The sequence below is a fragment of the Punica granatum genome, chromosome 3 (assembly GCF_007655135.1).
Source record: "Punica granatum isolate Tunisia-2019 chromosome 3, ASM765513v2, whole genome shotgun sequence".
Taxonomy (NCBI): Eukaryota; Viridiplantae; Streptophyta; class Magnoliopsida; order Myrtales; family Lythraceae; genus Punica; species Punica granatum.
In genome coordinates, this window is record NC_045129.1 from 157,126 (window position 1) to 179,693 (window position 22,568).

General features: G+C 35.2%; 1 protein-coding gene and 2 long non-coding RNA genes across 4 annotated transcripts; 1 reads left to right on the plus strand and 2 right to left on the minus strand.

Annotated features, from left to right (window-relative positions):
• Nucleotides 1-756: 756 nt before the first annotated feature.
• LOC116199741 (patellin-3-like) lies at nucleotides 757-4,123 on the minus strand. Its single transcript, XM_031530212.1, has 5 exons — nucleotides 3,240-4,123; nucleotides 2,255-3,010; nucleotides 2,024-2,148; nucleotides 1,773-1,914; nucleotides 757-1,505 (listed from the first exon to the last, which is right to left on the minus strand). The coding sequence occupies exons 1-5, from the start codon at nucleotides 3,864-3,866 to the stop codon at nucleotides 1,251-1,253; spliced, it is 1,905 nt and encodes a 634-aa protein (XP_031386072.1). The 5' UTR covers nucleotides 3,867-4,123; the 3' UTR covers nucleotides 757-1,250.
• Nucleotides 4,124-8,490: 4,367 nt separating this feature from the next.
• Nucleotides 8,491-11,019, plus strand: LOC116199349. Its single transcript, XR_004155529.1, has 5 exons — nucleotides 8,491-9,793; nucleotides 9,872-9,972; nucleotides 10,097-10,338; nucleotides 10,507-10,657; nucleotides 10,790-11,019. It is a non-coding gene; the product is annotated as an uncharacterized LOC116199349 (long non-coding RNA).
• An 834-nt stretch (nucleotides 11,020-11,853) lies between these two features.
• LOC116199265 lies at nucleotides 11,854-13,834 on the minus strand. 2 transcript variants are annotated; one of them, XR_004155511.1, is made up of 3 exons: nucleotides 13,747-13,834; nucleotides 12,806-13,605; nucleotides 11,854-12,295 (listed from the first exon to the last, which is right to left on the minus strand). It is a non-coding gene; the product is annotated as an uncharacterized LOC116199265 (long non-coding RNA). The 2 variants fall into 2 exon arrangements; XR_004155510.1 differs by lacking the exon at nucleotides 11,854-12,295 and having other exon boundaries at nucleotides 12,457-13,605.
• Between the last annotated feature and the right edge of the window lie 8,734 nt (nucleotides 13,835-22,568).

Sequence of the window (22,568 nt, forward strand, 5' to 3'; positions counted from 1 at the left end):
TTTATGGTAGATTTCGATTCTAGGTTCTAACGGTATAGAATCCGATTTCAAAATCTTGAAACATATCCCCTACAGCGTATGATCCAGATATCGTGAAAAAAAAACTCAAACCGCACACCCTTAGCTAGCGACGACCTTTTGTGCTCTTTCCGGCCTTTACACATATCTCCACTGTTTTTGTTTGATCGGAGTACCCACCTCGTCTCCCCGTTTAATTCTCTGATCAGACGATTATAAAACTAAAAATAGACCCGACTTGATCCCTTAATTAATTTCTAACAAAGTGACATGTTTTCAAACCAAACCTGTTGTGTGTGTATATACATATAAATAAACACTTCGCTTTGATTTGAATTAATTTGATAGACTGGTAATTTGGTATAGAAGTACAACTCGTTGATGGACAACCAAGCATTCTTCTACTAAACCAAATCCTTTCTCCCTTCCATTTAAAATAACAGTAATAATAATAAGTAGAGAGGAACTTCTCTAGCTAGATCATTACCAAGTGGACAGCAGTGATTATTACATTGAGGTTGGCATGCATGCATGGATTGTCATGTCATGCCATGCCATAGCCTCCTCAAATCTTAATGAATTTCCAATTCATTATGAATCAAAAGCCAAAATAACACTCCCAGCCGCGGCCGGGCTTGATCAAGCTGGTTAATAAGTGTAGCCAATAACACAACCCAGCTTCCAATACCGAAGACCAATTAAAAGAGTTCGGTCATCATACATCAAAAGAGAGACTCAAGAGAGAAGAGCATATAACCTTTCACACAAATACTGTCCACAGTGTCATATCATCAAGAATAACAACCAAAGTTTCTATTCACAGCCAACAAATTAAAACCATATATCGTTGGTAATACATATATCCAGCCATCCCTCCCTCTTACAATATGTGCTGCGCTAGAGCAATTAATGCGTCCTTTTTTTTTCTTTTTTTTTTTTTTCCCTTTCTGTACTAGGGATGTGTATCTACCTATCCATCCATCCAATCCAATCCATAAAAAGGAACAGTCACCATTGCACCCCAACAATATTCCCAGAGAAAATTAAGCAAAACACCAACCGCCAAAAATAAATAAATAAATCACTGGACTCCCAACATTCGAAACTAAATTGATGCTGATGATGATGATGATGATGATGATGATATCAGACAACAGGAAGAGATCGAACTGAATAAATGTTGATCCAAGAGCAGTACCATGACTGACATCTTTCCCCATTTAGTACCTTGTTCAATCAGAGGAGGGTTTGGCCTTGGACCTGTAGAGGAGCTTCTTCTTCTTGGAGGATTGATTGTCGACGGTGATTACAACCTTCCCAGGTTCTCCCGTCTTGAAGCTGTTGCAGATTACAGTCTCATCGGCTGCTGCAATCTTCCTGGACTTCTGCACGATCACTGTGTAGCTGCCCTCCGCGCTAGGCACAAACTCAGCTCCATAGCTCACGTCCCAACCGACGACCCTAACTTCCCATACCAATTGGCATTTCTGCAGGTTCCCAAGAAGAGCTCCTTAGTTAAATCAAACTTCCCATGCCAACTGGGGCTCTGGCATATGAAGCAAGTCAAAGAAAACTGACAGTACATACATAGCATGTCATTAATCTATATATTTTGTGTTTGTGTTTCTCTAAACCATTATACCAAAGCTTACCCCGTTCCAATCAACATATTTAGAGTAGAGGGGATTATAGCTATTGCAGTTCTTTTTTTGCTAAATAATGTAATTCATAATAAGCGTTTGCAGTTCATTTACCTCAGAGATGGGGAATTCAACAGTGTGCTTGGACGTTGGCTTGATTGCAACTTCGGTGGCAGGGTCAGAGGTTGTGAACTCCTGCTCACCCTCCCTGCTCAGCCCACCATACTGCACCGGTACTTGCTCAGGAGCTATGTACCTGATTTAATTATAATTGCAAATGGTCAAACTTAAGCTCCCGAGTTCAAGTTCTTGAAAGAGAACCCAATAACTAATATCGGAGCTGAGTCAGAAAAGGATTAACTCACTTGAACAGGGCTTCCGCAGATCTTGCTGGACCGGCAAAGACAAACTTGCTCTTGGTCCTCTGGGTCAGGAAAGGACTGATCATCTTGTTGAAGGCAAGGTACCACCAAGGAACATTGATGAACACCTTCAGTCCAAATAGATCTCTAATTAGTAAGTTAGTAGCACGACCATGAAATGCAATCATCATCATCATCGTCAATCAATTATAAAAAGAAGAACAAGGAGAGCACCTGCTTAGCCAAAAACTCAGGGTAGTTATCCTGAAGGAGCTGAAGTGCCTGATTGGTGGCGAGCCTGAGCTCCCTCTTGGCAAGTCCAGGAGAGTTCTTGAGATCATTCACTTGAACAATCGTGCAGACTCCATTAGGGCTGAAATCGAGCTTCCTGATGCTCTTCTCCAAGAACTGAATCCTCCACTTAAGGAACTTCTTCCTCTTCTCCTCATCGGAGAAGGTGTTCTGGTACAGCTCCTTGTCCCTGAACTCGCCGAACACATTGTAGCAGACTGGGTGGCCCTTCTTATCAGACCCGTGCATGAACACCACCTTCTCAAGATCGCATCCAAGATCCTCCTCGAGCAGGGCTTCGATCCCGAACTCCTTGCGCCAGCGGACCATGTTCTTGATCATGGCGAACGCATCCTTCACCTTGAAGTCCCTGGCCCTCAGGAACTTGAGGAGGACGACATCGCTCCTCTCATCTCCAAGTAGCGGGATTCCCCAAATGAAGACTTGCTCCGGTGGAGGCGGAGGAGGGGTTGGGACCTCGGCAGCATCTTGTTCCTTGGTCTCTGCGGGGCCCTCCCCCTGATCAGCTGGCTTAGGTGGGGCTTGGGTTTGTTCAGCTACCGGAGCTGAGAACTCAACTATGGTCTCCTTAATAGCCTCAACGGTCTTAGAGCCGTCCTCATCTACTTCAGTCACCTTCTCTACCACTTCCTCGACGACCACAGCCTCTACAGCTGCCGCTGGAGGTGGCGGCGCTTCCTGTTCAGAACAATTAATTGTCAGACCAACTCCTTGTAGATCAAGTTCTCTCCTTCTTTTCCAATAAATATATATTCTGGTCTGGCGCATAGGAACTCATAGATGGATAGGATGTAATGAAAATGGATCTAATGATTGATGGCGGACTGGAGATTTGTAGCTTGGATAAGAGAAAAATCTGGGCTTTGTGTGTGTGAGGGAAAGCAAAGAACAAAGAAAAAGTAGTTACCTTGTCTTCCACCTTGTCCTCATCTGGGGGTGGTGGGTGGGCCGGAGCCTCTGGCTCAGGTCTGGGAGGTTCTTCTTCAGCAGGGGAAGCTGATGGTGCTTCAGCTGCAGGGGGTGGAATCTCTTCGGTTTTGGGAGGCTTGTCTTCCTCCTCTTCCTTGATTTTCACTTCCTCCTCCTCCTTGGAGGCAGAGGGAGGGGGAACGGTGAACTCGTGCTTGCTGAGAGCCTCCTGGATGAGGGATTTGAGTTCATCGAGAGCCTTCTTCTGCGACTCGGGGAGCTCATCGACCACGTTGCTCTCTTCCTTGAAGGAAGACGACTTGGTGACGACCTTCTCTAATTTCTTATTCTTCTTATCCTCCTCATCCTCTTCTTCAGCCTTGGGCTTCTCTTCCTCCTCAGCGACAGGGACAGGGGGATTCTCCTTCTCGGGGACGGGCTCAGGTTCAGGTTCAGGTTCAGGTTCAGGTTCAGGTTCAGGAGCAGGAGGGAGTTCTTTATCGGCGGAGAGGGAGAGGGGGGGCTTCTCGGGCTGGGGGACGTTGGCGACCACAACTACCTCCTCCTCAGGGGCAGAGGCTTCAGTAGCAGCAGGAGGAGGTTTGTGGGGGGTTTCTTCAGCCATGGATAAGGACAGAAAGGGACTGATGAGAACTGAGAGCTAGAATATATAGAAGGGGCACTGGCGGAGCAGAGAGAGAGAGAGAGAGAGAAGTGGCACTGGCAGTTGCTGAAGAGGAGGGAGTGGGGAAGACAAAGGGAGGCGAAGGAGAGGGTAGGGGGCGGTGGTTCTTAAAGGGAAGTGGTGGCAAATGGAGGCAATGTTTGTCAGGACGTGTTTTTAGGGGGTGGTCAGGTGAGAGAAAACAACGATGAACAAGAAGAAGAGGAGCCTAATACATAGACTGTCACAGAGAGAGAGAGAGAGAGAGAGAGAGAGAGAGAGAGAGGTTTATTTATTTATTTATTTATTTATCAATGCAAAGCAAAAAGATAGAAACAAAAGTCTAGTCTAAGTTTTTGCCATTGCCAGCTAAGTACTCCACTGATTCCTTGTGTTTGGGCCCCACTTCTACCCCTCACCTCCCCCTTCCTATAATCATTATCACGTTGCCCCTTTCTTCTTCTCCTTCTCTCTCTACTGTTTTCCAACGTTATAATTCACGCCATTCCATCCCATGAGATCATTCATCTTTTTATTATTATTATTATTATTATTATTATTATTATTTTAAACAATTCGATACTTATTTTTTTATATAATATCTTAATATGAATTTTGTGAATTAAATTAATTTATCTTTTAATAAGCTGACTATACTAGAATTGAATTAATCGAAATCCGATAAACATTCAGATATCATGATGCATATAAAAAAAATATAATTTATCTAATTGATTCAAGGCTTACTTAATTTGACTAAGCATCCCGGGTCCCCCAAAAGCTGTTTATTTTTTTCTCTCACAAATAAATAAATAAATATATATATATAGTATATCAAGTCGTGTTTGATTTCGATTTTCATCGTAGAAGTAAACGTAATTTGGTTTTTTAAAGTTTGTTTTATGGTAAAAGGTGTATACGTATTCATTTCATTTCAAGTTTGAATCCTCTTAGAACCAGTTGACATGGTCTTTAGCTGGTTTATTCTGTTCCGTGCATTTGTAGGTCTATATACGAGATCATGAGGATTAGATAGGGGAACTCCAAATACCCAACGTTAGCAAGAAAAGTATAATTTAGTTTTTCTTTTCTTTAAAATGGGTAATAAATTAAAGATAAAGAAAAAAAATATTCCAGATGTAGTTATGTGTCGTACCCTTTACTTTTTTTTTTTTTTGTCCTGAGGAATTCAAATTGCCATTTGATCATATCATCAAGGCCAAGACAAGTTGAATTTCATTTTGATATGATGGCACATCGGCTGGAATGATGCTTTTGCAATCCGCCTCAATGATGGATAAAATTAAACTAATAATAATAATAAAGTTAAACAAAATATATTAATTCTGGCTCTGCTTTGAAGAAGTGTACAAGTAATGTACAGAGGACGACGCGGTCCAAGAAGATTATTATATAGAAGAAAGATATGGATAAAAGATGAATCGACGGATAAGAATATAGATTTCACGGCCTGACTTTATTTATGTCATTCAGAAAATAAAATCTAATATTCCACCAAATTGTGCATCGATCTAAGAATTCCAAAAGTCATATGTGTACATCTTCATTCCAACCTCAATAAAAATGCGTTTTAAGGTCGGAAAAACTTGCACAAAACATATAATTCTAGAAATAGAAGTTACCAGCCACGTTGACTTCTTCACGAGGACGTGATAATAAATGTTTACCCAAGAAGAAAGAACGTGATAATGTGAAATAAAAAATAATTAATTATCTTTGGTAGCAATAATAATAATACTACAAAAAATGTTCGTAGCTATTTGGTATGTATCAGAACCCTTTCTTATCATGCATGGATGGGAATAAAGAGGAGAAATACAAAAGAAAGTTCTAAAAATTTGGAGTTTTTTCAACTTCAATAATAGGCCATCACGGAACTACTAACATGGACATGACGCTATCAAAATTGTCATTGCTGACCATTAATTGTCAACCCCACCCCAGAGATGAGGTTGCTAGGGAATGACAACCTCATGGGAAGGATTGGATGGTCGAAAGCGGCCCCCCAACCTAGAGCCCCGCCTTGTTTCATACAGAGAAAAGGGTTGGGGTGCAGATCGGGTGGGTTCCTTCTAGCCACCCATCCCTTCTAGCACGAATTTGTTCCATCTTCCCCTCCCCTCTAAAAGCACACACAGAGGGAGGGGTGATCATACCTAAGGTCGCTCCCCTTTTGGCCACCCCTCTTTTCTAATGATCTTGCCAGAGGTTCTGGGACGAGTTGGCCAAAAAAGGAGTGTTTGCTCTGGTCCTCTCTCCTATGAAGGGGACCAGATCGAAGACCCTTTCGCCTACCTCTGTCTCTCTGTGAGGTCGTCGTTCCCTTGAAACCTCATAAGGTGGTGGGGATCGTCGGTGAGGGGCCCATACCTCGTGTGGCCACCCAGCCAACAAGGGTTAGGGGTTCTTTTTATTTTTATCTTTGATTTTCTAATGAATTTCCTAGTTTTTAATTTTCTGCCAAATATAAATTGCCATGTTGATAATTAACGGCCAGTTAGAACAAAATTTGATGTTGTGACCTTCACATAAGCAACTCCATAACAACAAGTTACCAATAAGACCAAAAATGTATGCAAACCTTACGTTATAGGATTGAAAAATCCAAATTGGAACTTATAATGACTAAAGTTTTAAAAAGTCCAAACTTATAGGACTTTCATTGTACTTCTCCATTGGATAAATGGTCTGTATCATCAATATGAGTTAGTTCGAGTGATTTGGTGCTTGTACCCCTTAAGCAAGGTCTCGGATTCGAGTATTATGAATGGAGAAAATCTATGTTGAAAGAGTTTTACCCCTTAATAGGCCGACTCGGTTCAAATTGAATTAGTTGAAACCTGTTGCATTTTCGAATATCAATGTACACTCCGAGCAAAATGTTCTTATCATCTTAAGAATTAATTTTTCTAGCTATCATCTTAAGAAGTAATTTTCTAGCCATCATCTTAAAGACTATTTGAGAATACACATTATTTAATAGGATTAATTGCACCGGTGGTCTAAAAGGTTTCATGAATGTTTCAAGTTGGTTCAAAATATTTTTTTGGTAACTTGTTGGTACATTAAGTTTCAAAACCGTTTTGATATAGTACATTAGGTCATCTGTGTTTGATGTCGTTTCTACTCCAAACTTTTTAAAATTGCAAAACGACCCAAAATTTTAAAAAATTTCAAAATGTACCCCACATTCTCTCTATCTTCCTTCTCGACTTTCTCTCTTTTCGGCAGCACCTCGCTTCCTTTCGAGAGCAGCTCCTCATTCTACCAAGGGAACAGTAGCGGCAACGCTGGCAAGTCCAGGGACGGCAGCTTCCCGAGGGGGTTTTGTAAGAATGGGAGCGACTTCAAATTCATCCACTCGGACGATTTTGAGGGTTCCACGTCGGCCCTTTCGGGCTCCCCGAGCAGCTTTGATGCAACCGAGCATATGATGAGACTGAAGCTCACCCATCAACAGAGATGAAGAGAGAGAAAATTAGCAGAAGAGAGAGAAAGTCGAGAAGGAGAGAGGCGATTGGACTGGAACTTGCCGGGTCCAAGGAGAGGGCGGGTCTAGAGACGATGAACAGTTGGGGGGGGGGGGAGGAAGACGATGAATAGTGGAGGAGAAAGAGGGTTTGAGGCAAAATTGAAAATGTTCAAAAAATTTAGATCGTTTTGAAATTTTAAAAAGTTTAGAGTTTTAATTAAAATTTAAAAAATATTTTTTATTATAATATTCTTGCCACATCAGCATTTTGCTAACGGCGTTAATCATGAATTGACGGAATATACTACATCGAACGGTTTTGAAACTTAATGTACCAACAACTTACTAAAAAAATATTTTGGACCAACCTAAAATATTCATGAAACCTTTTGGACAACCGGTGCAATTAACCCTTATTTAATATGTAACAAAAATACTGTAGAATGAATCTCTCTCCTGCACGCGCTTCGTGCATGCAAGATTACTCTCCCATCTTTGAGCACATTCAAGGATTCTTACTTTTTAAAAATTGTATCAAACTTTTAACTCATTTAGAACTTGCTTATTTTTAAGGTAATAGAATATTGAGTTTTTTTTCAATTTTTCCTTGAAAATATGAGAGATATTAGTGCCCTATATATAACAAAGTTTAGAAAAAAAATTATAGCGGTTACAAGATGCAAGTTTACCTTAAATAGTGGTAATGTATATATATATATATGTATATATAATATATAAGATATAAGATGATGAGTGAAGGGGTATGACCTTGTATAATAAAATAGAAATCTCAATAGTTAATAAAAAAGTAGTGTATTGGGTCCATGAACCTATTTTGAAATCAAAAAATAAAAGAGCATAGGTAGTCCTATCACGTGTATTAAACATAGAACATCTCGGTTACCTGCGAGAGCATATGCGACTTCAAACCAAATGAGTTATTGTAAGTACATAAAAATTATATGTTGTATTTCTATATGATTTTCATAAATATAGCTTAATTATTTCTTGCAATTATTCTTGTTTGTTTAATCGTCTTTGGTTTCGGACCCACTGCGGAAAGTAATTTGGTGATGGGATGGTCCCCAACAGGTCCGTCAATTTCTCTGGCTCACTGCTCATGGTCGTCTCATGACGCAGGAGTATCGGCTGAGATGTCATCTCACAAATTCCGCCCTCCGTCGTCGTTGAAATGCGGCTAGCGAAACGGTCATTCATGTACTGCGCAACTGCCCCTCTACAAAAGCTGCTTGCATGAGATTGCTTGCTCAATCCCAGGTTTTGGCTTTCTTTACTTTACCTCTGCGGGAGTAGCTCTTAACTTATCTTCGACCAGATCATCGTGTCACTAACTCTATCAGCTGGTCAAGAATTTTCGGGGTCGGTTGCTGGCTATTGTGGAATTGACGGAACAAGGAACTATTTCAAGATGACTTCCATTACCCGATAGACGAAGGTTCGCATATTATGGATATTGATTGGGGATTCCATTCGGCAAAGTGTTGTGCATCTCGGGCTGATCCCATTAGGGCGAGGTCATGGCACCTTATCAACTGGGATGATCAGGGCAACCGGTTCGGTGGCTTCATGCATAACATTGGTTTTTCATCCTCGGTAACGACAGAATTGTGGGGAGTTCTCTTGGGACTCCATCTCGCCTGGTCTCTGGTTTGCAGAAGAGTTATTGTTGAGTTAGACTCTCTGTTAGTCCGGAATTGGCTCGTTAGAGTGTCTTCCTGTGGGCCATTTCATTATCTGCTAGTACATGAGATCGAGGGGCCACTACAAAAAGATTCGGACGTCCAGATTCATAATGTGTATCGCGATGGAAACTTTTGTGCGGATTGGCTTACCCAATGTGCCATTCTTCGCCCTATCGGCCTCCATGTCCTTAATTCCATTCCTAATGGTTTAGGTTCACTGCGGTTAGAATATATTGTAGGGGTTATCACGGCCCGTCTTTATCCTTCTTAGTCTTTTAGGGCGTTAATCCCGCTTTCCTACAAAAAAAAAGAAAAAGAAAAAGAAAAGAGAAATGAATTGAAGTCATACAATACATAGTAAGTCTTAAAACGGTGTCTGTAAATGGCTCCTTAGCTGGTTACTTCTCCCGTGGCAAAGGGGTAAGACGAAGTGATCCGTCCCCTCTCCTTATCTTTTTGTTCTTGCTATGAAGTGTTTTATCTTATCTTTTGATGCTGCTGTCTTGAAGTGTTTGGGTATCATCCGAGGTGCAAAAGGCTGAAGAATACTCGTTTGTGCTTCACAGATGAACTCTTTATACTCTCGAATGGTTCCTGCAACCCTATACATGAAATTTTGAGAATTTTGGAAAAATTTCATGAACTTCCAGAGCTTCGATTGAATCCAGAAAAAATGAAGATATATTGTGGAGGTTTTAATTCTGATCAAATCTTTACGATTTGGAAGTTGCCTGGTTTCAAGCACGACAATTTACCTATGAAATATCCAGGTGTTCAACTTACATCAGGGAAGCGTTCCTCTCAGGATTGCTCAGCAAGGACCGATAAAATCACGCAAAGAATAAAGAGCTGGACTGCCAAGCATCTCAAGGTGCAGTTCATGAATTTAGTCCCTTTGCTATGAGAAATTATCGGTGTGCTGCTTTCATTCTCCTGAAAAGATTATTAAGATGGCGTATCATAGATGCAGAGTGTTTTTTATCTGGTTCTGACAGACATGAAGGAAGAGCAAAGGTGAAGTAGAGCATTGTTTGCTTGCCCAAGCATGGAAGCGGGCTGGGGATTACGGACCTAGAAAGCTGGAAGAAAATATGGTTGTTATTAATGAATGTAGGTTCTTTGTGGGTTGCTTGGTTGCATGCCTATTTGATCAAGGGAAGATGCTTTTGGGCTGTCGAAATCCAAAGGGATTACTCTTCAAGTCAGGCCCGTTGCTGATTCATTCATGGTAAACAAGGTTGGTGGTGGTTTTAGATCTTCTTTTTGGTATGACTCTGGCTTTTTGTGGGACTTCTTTGCTTCCCTACAATTTCTCACATGGCGAATGTCCCTGTTGTTATTAGAAATGGTGAGTGGTCTTAGCCAAGAATTGGGGGCTCTCGGGCTTTTTTGTGATTGCTTGCAGCTCAATACAAAGAATTGAAGTTAATGCAGTTATTTGGAAAGGCGAGAAGGCTGAGGCTTACAACGGGGAGCACCCATTTTTGAGGGACCTACTTTGGTGTCACATAATCAAGAATGGAGACCCAAAATAAATGGAGATTCACTCCACGATGGTGAGTCTCCATCCCCATTCCCTAAAAAAGAAATTAACTTTATCTTTATCACTGGCATTAGAAGGGCCCTAAATGGGTCCACTATTGCCACGCAGCGGGCGTCCAATTCTTAATATATATATATTGCAACAGATTCTAATTGGAGCTTGCCACAGCCGGGCCAGTCCTTGATACCAAGGACCATCCGGGCTCATTTCCCCTCCTCACAATCAGGAAAAAAATGGGGACGTCTCGACTGCTTATGTGGCAGCAGTCGGGATGCCCATTGTAGATGGTCTTAAAAGTTTATTTGTAATATCCCGAACTTTTCAATAAAAACATATAAATACAATCAGTAACATTTTTGATACTACTTACACCAATTTTTTGCACATAACGGCCTTTACAAGCCTGTGACGGACGTGATACTTTTGAGGGGATTAATTAGTCAAATTTGGGTTCAATTAAGGCCCGTGACTCGACATTTACACTATGGACACATCAAGAGGTCTGTGCATAGAAATGGCTCATGACTGAGGATTCGAGGACTCAATTCAAAGAGTCATGGCATTACCCAACTTGGACAGCCGTTAGATGAGTTAGGGATTCACGGAAAAGTCGTGAAAGGTTTCAGCTAGCGTGGTCCAATCATTTAGCTGGAGGAATATCAATTCTTTCAAAAACAACAGTATTGCGCGAATTTGGACAAGCACGAGGATGAGTACGTTACTCTACATAGTAGCGAGGGTTGTTGCCTTGGCTTTCCCAACAGACATTGAGAGTTACGTGACATATACTGTCATTAGCTAAGTAAGGGAGTTAGTTCGATCTTTTTCCTTTGTTTAGGTTAATGAGTTCGTGTAAAGCAAGTGAGGTACAGCTAGTGCCTTTAGTTGGCGTTTGGGACATCGCCTTGGACAGGTCGCTCATATGGAGGTTACCGGAATGTTTAGCAAGTGTATCATCTCAACTTGGCAATTTCCTTATCTTTAAATAGATGGATATGCATGTTTCCCAGTTTAGCCAGCTATTAGGGAATTACGAATTTTATTACTTTTTGTTGCTTATTTCCTCGTAATAAGGCCGAATTTTTGCTCGATTAGGGTTCTTAAGTCTACCTTATAAGAGTTAAAAGGTGCCATCATTGTAATCTCTCTCGACAACACAAACACAAACAGGCTCTACGCTAACGTATCCTTACTTTTCCTTTACGTGTCTTGTCATTTCAATTCCGCGTTATTCTTCAATATCGCAATACCTGTTTTGCACCTTTCAGTATCTCTTTTCTCGCAGCATGCTCTTCCAATATTTACCTTCCCGCACATGCATCTGAATAGCTAGACTCTCATACTGCACATTTCATCTTACATCAAGAGCTCTCGCTTCCATCCTCTCCACTGTTTCTCACTTCCGGGCAAGGATCGAAAAGTCTCTTCACTTCGGTTTTAGGGTTGAGGTTCTATTGACACTCGATTGCATAGCCGAGTTACTTGCATCTCGTGCAAGTTGACTAGCAGCTCAACTGCATACTGCTTGAGTTTGCTGATTGGCCGCTCCTTCTAATTCGTAAGTTCAAGGTGTACAAGTCATGCGCCCGTGGGTAGAACTTCGGCAGTTTAACTGTCAAGACCGTTTCATCGTCTAGTACATCTGACACACCTGCGACATACATCAATCACATTCATGAAATCCAGCTACCGCTTACTCCTACGGACCTTAGGGACCGTGGAGCTACGCTATAAGTCAATTAGAATAGCCGGTGGTTTCGCCGTTATCTTGGGACAGTGCCTTGGCACGCTTGGTACACTTGTCTTGCCAGGTTTAGGCCGAAGATTGGCCCGTCCATTTCTAGGCGGAATATATACAAATTTTGAATACATTCGATAAATATAATTTCAATTGAATAACTGAAAATCTCGATAAATTTCCTCATTTCCACAGCCACACGACCAGTAAAACAACTGCGAGGGTATGTTTGGGGTGAATTTGACACCTAGTGAAATAACCAACATCTAAACTAACTAGTTTCTGCACGGGTTTAATAATATCATAATCGATCGTATAAAATATATGCATGATTCATAACATCGACATGAGCATAATAATGTAGTTATAGAAAATATGAATATAACGGCAATAAAAGTACTAGTTTAAGAATATATTACTCACATCACCCCGAATGTTGAAACCGACCATTTTCGCTCTCGGCCTCTCTGATTCCTCTTAATACTTAGTCTTGAAATTTGCGAAAGGAATGAAAATAGACGAGCAGGGGGAATGGCAAAAATAAATGAGGAGTCTAAGGCGGTGACACAAAATCAAATATTACCCATTACCCACAATGACTAAGCTTAGCAAATTGTTGACACATGGAAAGTTTATGATTCAAGCGTATCTCATATAAATATTAATTAATCAATTATCAAAATACCAAAATATGTTGCAGTCAAAACCACGAAAAGTTTCTTGGATAACCTTATGAAAATTACATTCATATACGTGTGCGTAAATGTATTATTAAAACTCTTTTAACTTAATAGACAATATACGAAATCTGAAAATACGTATAGGAAGACATGTCATAATAAAGTTCGGGATTTCAATCATACCTAACATCTCTCCCGTGTTATGTTAATATGAGATTCGCCTAGGGTGTCACATTACACTCCCTGTTAGGGACTCTGAGTCCTCACTTAGGCTTGCTCCACCATCGTTCAAGTTTGCAATAGAGCGACTCTGATACCAATTGTAATATCCCAACCTTTTTGATAAAATATATAAATATAATCAATAACATTTTTTATATAAATTTTGAATACATTCAATAAATATAATTTCGATCGAATAATTGAAAATCTTGATAAATTTTCTCATTTTCACCGCCACTCAACATGTAAACCACTGCGAGAGTATCTTTGGGATTGGATTTGATGCACAGTAAAATAATCAACACCTAAATTAGCCAGATCCTGCACGAATTTAATAATATCATAATCTATCGTATGAAATACATGTATAATTCGTAATATCGATATGACCATGATAATACAATTATAGAAAATACAAATATAATGACAATAAAAATACTAATTTAAGAATAAATTACTCACACAAGCCCTGTGTTGAAACCGACCATTTTCGCTCTCGGCCTCTCTGATTCCTCTCAATACTCAATCAGTTGAAATTTTCCAAAGGAATGAAAATAGACGATCGGAGGGAACGGCGAATATAAATGAGGAGTCTGAGACGGTGACGCAAAATCAAATATTACCCACATGACTAAGCTCGGCAGATTGTTGACACATGGAAAGTTTATGATTCAAGCTTATCTCATATAAATATTAATTAATCAATTATCAAAATACCAAAATTGTTGCAGTCAAAACCATGAAAATATAACCTTATGAAAATTACATTCATACACGTGTGTGTAAATGTATTCTTCTAAAATCAAAACTCCTAACTTAGTAAATAATATACGAAATCCGAAAATACATATAGGAAGACCTGTCATAATAAAATTCGGGATTCCAATCATACCCAGCATCTCTCTCCCATATTATGTTGATGGGTGATTCGCCTAGGTGTAATACTCCTATTGAGTTTTTTCTTTTTTCTTTTTTGGTAGACTGCGTTTGAGTCTTATTTTATGCCTTTTTTACTGTCTTTTAGTCTTATTTACTTTCTTTTATTCTTTTTGCATATAAAAAAAATTAGAAGTATAGATATGATTGTAATTTTGTGGAAATTACAATCATATCTTTGATTTAATGGTAACGAAAAATTGTAACATAAATTTCACAAGTAATAATGGAAACTGAATGTTCGACAAAATAGTTCCTTCTAGTTTTATAGCTAGTATTGTGCCCAGTGTGTTGCATGAGTTTGCCGTCGTATAGCTATTATTATTTTTATACTAATTTTTCAGACTTTTTTTATATAACTTTTTATTGGAAAAAATATTATTTTTTAAAGTTTAAATTTTAAGTAACAATTAATACAATCCTTTAAAATGTAATCTTACTAATTATCTTTTCAATATTTCTTAGATTTAATTATTAATTCATTAGAAAGACTTATCATAGATGATCAATTTATACGTTTATTTGGCTTTTTTTCCCTTTAAAAACAATGTTTTTTTTCGAAATACTTATTTTGAATTTTTAATTGGATTAATATCACCATATAACATGATATTTTGAAATTTTTCACCACATAGCACATCTCGTATTAATTTCACCATTCAACACGATATTTTGAATTTTTTTCATGACATAGCACAACAAGCAATAATTTCACCAAATAACACAAAATTGTGAAATTATTTCATCATATAACACAAAATTGTGAAATTGTTTCACCATATAGCACAAAAAGTTGTTGAAAAACTAACGTCGTGCTACGTGGTGAAATTTTTTTAAAATTTTGTGCTATGTGGTGAAATTATTGCTTGTTGTGCCACGTCATGAATTTTTTTTCAAAATATGGTGTTGAATGGTAAAATTAATACGATATGTGCTATGTGGTGAAATTTTACAAAATATCGTGTTACATGGTGATATTAACCCTTTTTCACTTTGATGCATTGTATCAGAACCGGTCCGGATCGGCCGGTTCGACCGGTCAGATCGAAAATCGAACCTATGTCCGATCTGGTTAGCTAAAAAACCCAAAATGCATAAAAAAACTGATGAACCCAAAAAACTAACCGGTTTTTGGGTAAACCCATCGAACCCATTCGAACCAGCCAGTTGCATGGATTCATAAATTTAAATGAAACCCGAATCGAAATCCCCCTCCCGACTCGAAATGAAAGCGAGCAGAAATCAAAAACCCTAGTCTTTCCTTCTGTTCTTCATTAGTTCACCTTCGCTGTTGCTCCCAACTGAAATCGAAAACCTCTCACCTAAGTTCATCAGTCATCTCAAGTTTAGTGTTATGCTTCGAGCTCTTCTGCGTCGAGCTCAATCATCGCAAGTTTCGTCTTCTCTTTTGAGCGGCAGAGTCCTTCCTCTTCTCCTTTGAGCGATAGAGTCCAAAGTCTCAGAAGATTTCTCTTCTCCTTTTGTCATTTGAGCGGCAGTTTCTATGATTGCAGAGTCCAAACCAGAGTCTCTAACGTCCAGACTGACGACGGCGCGACAACGGTTCGAGCAGGGTTTGAGCTTCATCTTCCTCTTCTCTTTTGCTTGCAGTGACTGGACCAATTTTAATTTAATTGTGGTAACCTTTGCTTGCAGTCGCGGTGAAAAATTGAAACATTGGTTGGTTGATTTTGCTGAAAATCACTGTTTAATGAAGTTTTTTCGATTCCAAATTACGGGTTGATTTTGCACGGTGACTTGCTGTTACTGAATGCTGAGGGATTGGTTGGTTATTTTTGCTGAAAATGAAGATTGAAATGCACGATGACTTGCTGTTGCTGAATGCTGGTTATTTTTTATGGTTGGTTTTGCTGAGATTTTGAGAATGAAATGCTCGGTGAATTCTGCACGGTGAATACTGAGGCTTTTTTTTTTTCACTTTGTTGGTTATGGCTGTTTGAATACGTGCTTGATGAAAGACAATATTTTGGATGTTTTTCATTTTGCCTAATGCGCATCCTATGAGGCAAGAAATTGGATTAAGGATGTGTATGCCCTACGAGGGATTCTTATGTTGTAAACAAGAGTGCTTCATGTAAGAGTTTAGTGCAACATTTCTTATTCATGATGTAAGAGCTATTATTTTGGAATTTAATGCAGTAATGCTTTTGACATTACTTTGGTGTGTTGTGTTTTGGTTGCATTCTGCATTTGAGCATTTTCTACATCTTTTAATTCCATTTTAGCATATATTTCAGCATTGATGCTTTTACTTTTTGTTTCTGCAGTGATACTTTCACTTTCTGTTTTTGTAGTGAAAGAAAACATGATGCTTTCATTTTGCATAGAAGCATCACTGTAGCATTAACAAGGTACATATAGTGAAAGGTCACTTTTTGTTGCATTGCAATGAAGCAGTTGCAGCATTAATAAGAAGAAGCATCAACAAGCTTAGGACAGTGCCACTTAGTATCTGTTCAAGATCGTGGGGACATCAGTACCGGAAAAGTGATGCCATTTTTCTCTTATTTTTTTGGACACATTAATTATTATCTAATATTTATTATTACTTTCATGTATTTTATATTATTTTTTAAAAATAATAAAATATTTATTTATTTTATAATTAAACATGCGGTCCGACCTATTAAACCCCCGGTTGAACCCATAAACTCATGAACCCATGCCTCGGTCGGTTCGATGTCCAATCCGGTTCTGATAACACTGCTTTGATGTTATTCTTTGATGAATGTAAGTTTAAAGAGTTAATGGCTCGTGATAAGGTCTTATCCTTTACAATACCTTAAGTTCAAAAATTAATGAATCATGATAATTTTCTTAAAAATTATATATAATAAACTAATTATACTTTGTAGTATTTTAACCTTTACAATTGCACCCATTTGTTTTCTTAGAGTAATGACATTTATTCATATTTTCATTAAAATTGCTTATTAGGAACTATAAAAATTTTAAAATATTAATTTCAACAATTTCAAACAATAATTTTTTTTATTAAATTAAAGTAATTTTAGATGGTTCAATAATTATTTGTGACTTCTCAATTAGTATGCATCACGTATTTATTTAATTCCAATGTTGTAATATATAGGACAAATTTGTGAGAGATGTTCAATTTAACATTCTGTTTACTTTTAAAAAATTGATTTCCAGTTTTCATCTTTATTTTTCTTCTCCTTTTCTAAATTTATTTTTTGAAAATATAAGAATATGTTTACTAATGTTAAATTAGAAAATTTTATAATACGAGAATAATTGGAGTAATTGCCAAAAAAAGTTGATATAAAATAAATTTATAAATATAAAAGTCTAATTTTTATACAATTTAGAATAATGGAGATGAAAATTTTCTTTGAAAAATTAATTCAATTCAATAAAAGTAAACGTACTCTTTGTAGTTTTCCTATTTTTATAGAAGTTTCCTAGAAAATTGAAGAATTCTCCGTAAGTAATCAAACCATAAAATTTGTAGTTTTCCTATTTTTATAGAATTTTCCTAGAAAATTGAAGAATTCTCCGTAAGTAAACAAACCATAAAAGTTTCTTAGAATTACTTCACTCCCACTACTTTTTAGAAAACGTCTGTTTTAGTTAGCTGCGTTTATAAATATTTAATTTTTATCTCTTTGTATAACTTTAAATTGATAGAATCAATGAACCGTTTGTGATAATTCCTTTTGCTACGATATATGTGATCGATTAAGATAAAGATTACTTTTAAAATTATGATAGCACTAGTTGTTTGTCCATATTTTGCACGGATTGATTAAATAAAATTTATTTTTTAGGATTAAATATTGAAAATTATTTTATATTTTTACTTTTCATGTAAATACATGAAAAAAATACATGATTATATGTCCTTCAGAATATACATTTAGCTAAAAAAAGTTAAAAGTCAAGTATTATATAACATTCTTCAGATTTTACTACTTGATTTATCTCTATTATAACATTTTTACATTATATAGATTGGAGGGCTATGTGTATATATATAAATATAAGACTTACCTAGAATGTAATTGTATAATTATTAAATAGAAGAAAAGATAAATAAATGGTTAATTTCACCGTACAACGCGATATTTTGAAATTTTCACCACATAATGCATTTTATATTAATTTCACCAAATTGCTCAATATTTTGAAATTTTTTATGACATAATAGGACATCAATTTTCCGTCAATTCCTTAAGGGAGAGCTGACGTGGCCTACATTGTGGGCCCACCCTTAATATTATATGTGCTACATTGTGAAAATTTCTAAAGTTTCATACTATATTGTGAAAAATTAATACTATATATGCTACATTGTGAAAACTTTTAAAGTTTCGTGCTATAGTGTGAAATGTTTCAGGGTCCACGAAAAGTCCAGCTATGCAAGGTGGGCCCACAACATCGACCAAGTCAGCTTTCCGTTAAGGAATTGACGGACAATTGACGTCGTACTATGCCATGAAAAGATTTCAAAATATCGTACAATTTGATGAATGTGTTATGTGGTGAAAATTTTCAAAATATTGTCTTGTGCGGTGAAATTTACTCTGATTCCTCTTATTTTATAAAGATTGGTGATCTATTTAGTTATCAAAATCTCAAGAAAGTTAAGAATCAATTGAAAGTACATATATGCTAAAACATATTCAAATTATAAATAACATAAACTATATTAAGTTAGGCTCCATCCTCCTTATTAGCTAAAAGATAATTGCATGAAAGAATCTGTCGAAGAATAAATACACTTAAAGAATAACATAGGATAATATTTTTACTTGCATACAGTGAAATTATTTAATAGAAGGATAGTACATGCTCTAATATGAGAAGTCTTCATTCTTCTTGTTTTTTAGTTAACTCCGCACCCAACTAACACCAAAGTAAAAGCAAAAGGAGAAAAAAAAAATCAGTAATGAGAAAGTAATACGTACCATTATTGCGGAAATTGAATATGAAAAAATATGAATTATCACGATTTACCTACTTGAAATTTGGGCTTCTCTAAATCTGCTTATATATATATATATATGTGTTTAATTATAACGATTAATTTTATTATAAATCAATTTATAGCAGATTGATTTGAAAAACTGTTTCTATTGTCCTCCTTGAATGAGGACAAATTAAATGCCGTAAAGATTAGACGTTATGTTGTATACTAAACTGTTATAAAAATACAAAGCTTACTTATTATGTCCACTGAAAAGAAGCTTACATATTATAGATTCATTTTCTTTTATAAAAATCTACTATAATAGTAAAGTAAATAAATTCAAGTAAAATTTTTCATTTTACTTTTCTTTGTTTTGAACTAAATTTAATGGATTGGATGTATTTTACTCTTAATTTATAGAATTCTTTTTTCCTTTGTAAAGTATATTATAATAGATTTATCAAATTGATCCTATTATTATAGAGTGACTGTTAACAATATCCAAAAATTACATAGTATAGACGTTAAATTTTTTAATACATATTCTTTTTTTAAAAAATCCACTATAAAAATAAGGAAAATTAATGCAAAAAAGTGACTTTTCTAACTTTGATATTTTTAAACTAAATTTTACATACCATAAATTTTAATTTCGTTTTGTAGCATATTCTTTTCAATAATTTCACTAAAAAAATAAAGCAAATAATTCAAATAAAGTTTCTTTTCTAATTTCCATTTTTATAAGTTAAATTTACTCTAAATTAGATACAAAAATAAATTTTATTTAGATATTGACCTTTGAAACTCTATATTAGTAAACATTTACTTTTAGATTGGAGTGAATATATATTGTTGGGTAGGTTGGAGTGAATATATATTGTTGGGTAGATTGGAGTGAATATATTTATGTGTATATTCAATTATTTTCCTATTTGCGGCAAATATATTAAATATAAGTTATATTAGTTATTATTTAGACATAAAAAAGTGAATGATATTTTGATATCATAAAAAGTTGAATAGAAAAAAATTATAGAAATTTTTATAAATTCATTATTATAAGTAAATATATGATACTTCTTTCCTAACAATGGCTATAAATAATTAATAAATAGTTTTTAATTATTTTACTATTTAAATGTATTTAATGCGAGAATTTTACTTCTTTTTCCTTTAAATGATATTTCAATTATAAATTTTATTTAGATATTTACATTTGTAACTCTATATAATCTTGAATTTATTTCTTTAACTTTATTTATTGCATGAGATACAATTTTATATATATACTAGGTTTTTAGACCCGTACAATGCATGGGTATATAAATAAAAAGAACACGATTCACTTGGTTGCTTCAAATCTTGATTCATGATGTACTTGATAATGTTCGCTATTTTTTGTAGGCTCTAATAGAATTATGCTGATTACTATACTTGAAAAAAGAAGAGTTAAATTAGAATTATAAATTAATTAGAAGAAATCAGTTAGCCTACCTTGTAAATACCTTGCCCAATAGACCGGAATATTCAAATTAAGAGCTTTTATCAATATTAGCAAAATAACCTCACCACGAGCATATAAGCTCCAAAATCAATATATATATATATGTAATATGTATATATAGATACCTATGCAACTAAAATAATTCAATTTTTTTGGGTGAAAAAAATAATTCGAAATTTTTTGCTGGATAAAATAATTCAAAATTTAATAGTCATAACAATACCATTTCTCTTAATTATTACTAAATTTATGATTTCTTTTATTAATAATTAATGGCATTGGTGGTGAAATTGATATTGAATTTACATTGATGATAAAATAAAAATATTACGAGACCATTTAATGCAAAAAAGTAAGTAGAATTTATGATTCATAACCATTTTATTAGTGTTGAAAAATTAAATTGATAATTTATAATATTATAGTAATTAAAGTAACAATTTAATTTATTGACCACAACTTTTTCTCCCATATATATGAAATATATATCTTTCCATAAAAATTTATATTAACGGCATACATATACTCTGTTATATTATGTTTTAATTTATTTGATTTTCCGTACTACCTTTATTTAGTAAGAGGGACTTAAATATATATATTGATGCATGTATATATATGAAAAGTTTCACCATTTATTGTGCTACTTTTACTCATATACTTCCATGAGACATTACATAATTGAACTCTTATAAGTTTTGCTATCCTATTAAAAATGTAATTAATGAAGCTTAAATTTATATGATTATAAATTTTCTTAACTTTCCTAAAACTAGGAATATTTATTTATTGTTGAAAATACCATGGTGATTTAAATTTTTCTTTGGTACTACTTTGAAAATATTCTTCATTTTCATATATTGATTTCTTTCACAATTTTATGGAAGTTTTGTATTTAATGCATTATAAAATATAAAATATATATTTTCCTTACAAATAGTATTTATTAAAGCATTGACCTTTTTAACCCTACTATATTTACACATTTACTTTTCTAATCCCATTTATTGTCTTGTTATCAAGTTTATATATATATATATATATATGTGGGTAAATTGCACCGGTGGTCCAAAATATTTCATTAATGTTTTAAGTTGGTCCAAAATATTTTTTGGTAACTTGTTGGTACAAAAAGTTTCAAAACAGTTTCAATATAATACATTCCGTTAAATTCCCCTGACACCGTTAACATTTTGCTGACGTGGCGAGTCATATGTGTCACTTTTGACACGTAGAACCAATCACGGTGCGCCACGTCATTTAAGAGAAAATAAAATTTGAAAAAGTCTAATAAAAATACAAAAAAAAAATAATAAGTAAAATTTAGAAAAAAAAATTATTTTTTATTATTATTTTAAATTTTAAATTATTATTAAAAACATTTAAAATTATTTTTAAAAACATTTAAAATTATTTTTAAAAACATTTAAAATAATAAAAATAATAAAAATAATTTTAGAAATAATTAAATTTTTTTTTCTAAATTTTTACTATTTTTTGTATTTTTTTTTGTATTTTTATTGGATTTTTTCAAATTTTATTTTCTCTTAAATGATGTGGCGCATTGTGATTGGTTCCACGTGTCAAAAGTGACACATAGGATGCGTCAAGTCAGCAAAATGTTAACGGTATCAAGGGAAATTGACGAAATGTACTATATTGAAACGGTTTTGAAACTTTTTGTACCAACAAGTTACCAAAAAAATATTTTGGACCAACTTGAAACATTCATGAAACGTTTTGAACCACCGGTGCAATTTACCCATATATATATTATATAATTTTTCTTAATTTTTCTTAAACTATGAATATTTATTTATTGTTGAAATGACAATAGTGATTTGAATTTTTATTTAATACTACTTTGAATATTTTCTTCATTTTCATATATTT

Bases quoted from the DNA above. Each gene is read 5' to 3' on its own strand.
- LOC116199741 (XM_031530212.1), bottom strand. From the start codon at position 3,866: ATGGCTGAAGAAACCCCCCACAAACCTCCTCCTGCTGCTACTGAAGCC. The intron at 3,011-3,239 runs GTAACTACTTTT...TGTTCTGAACAG, and splicing joins AGGACAAGGTGGAAGACAAG to GAAGCGCCGCCACCTCCAGC. The intron at 2,149-2,254 runs GTGCTCTCCTTG...TTTGGACTGAAG, and splicing joins CTGAGTTTTTGGCTAAGCAG to GTGTTCATCAATGTTCCTTG.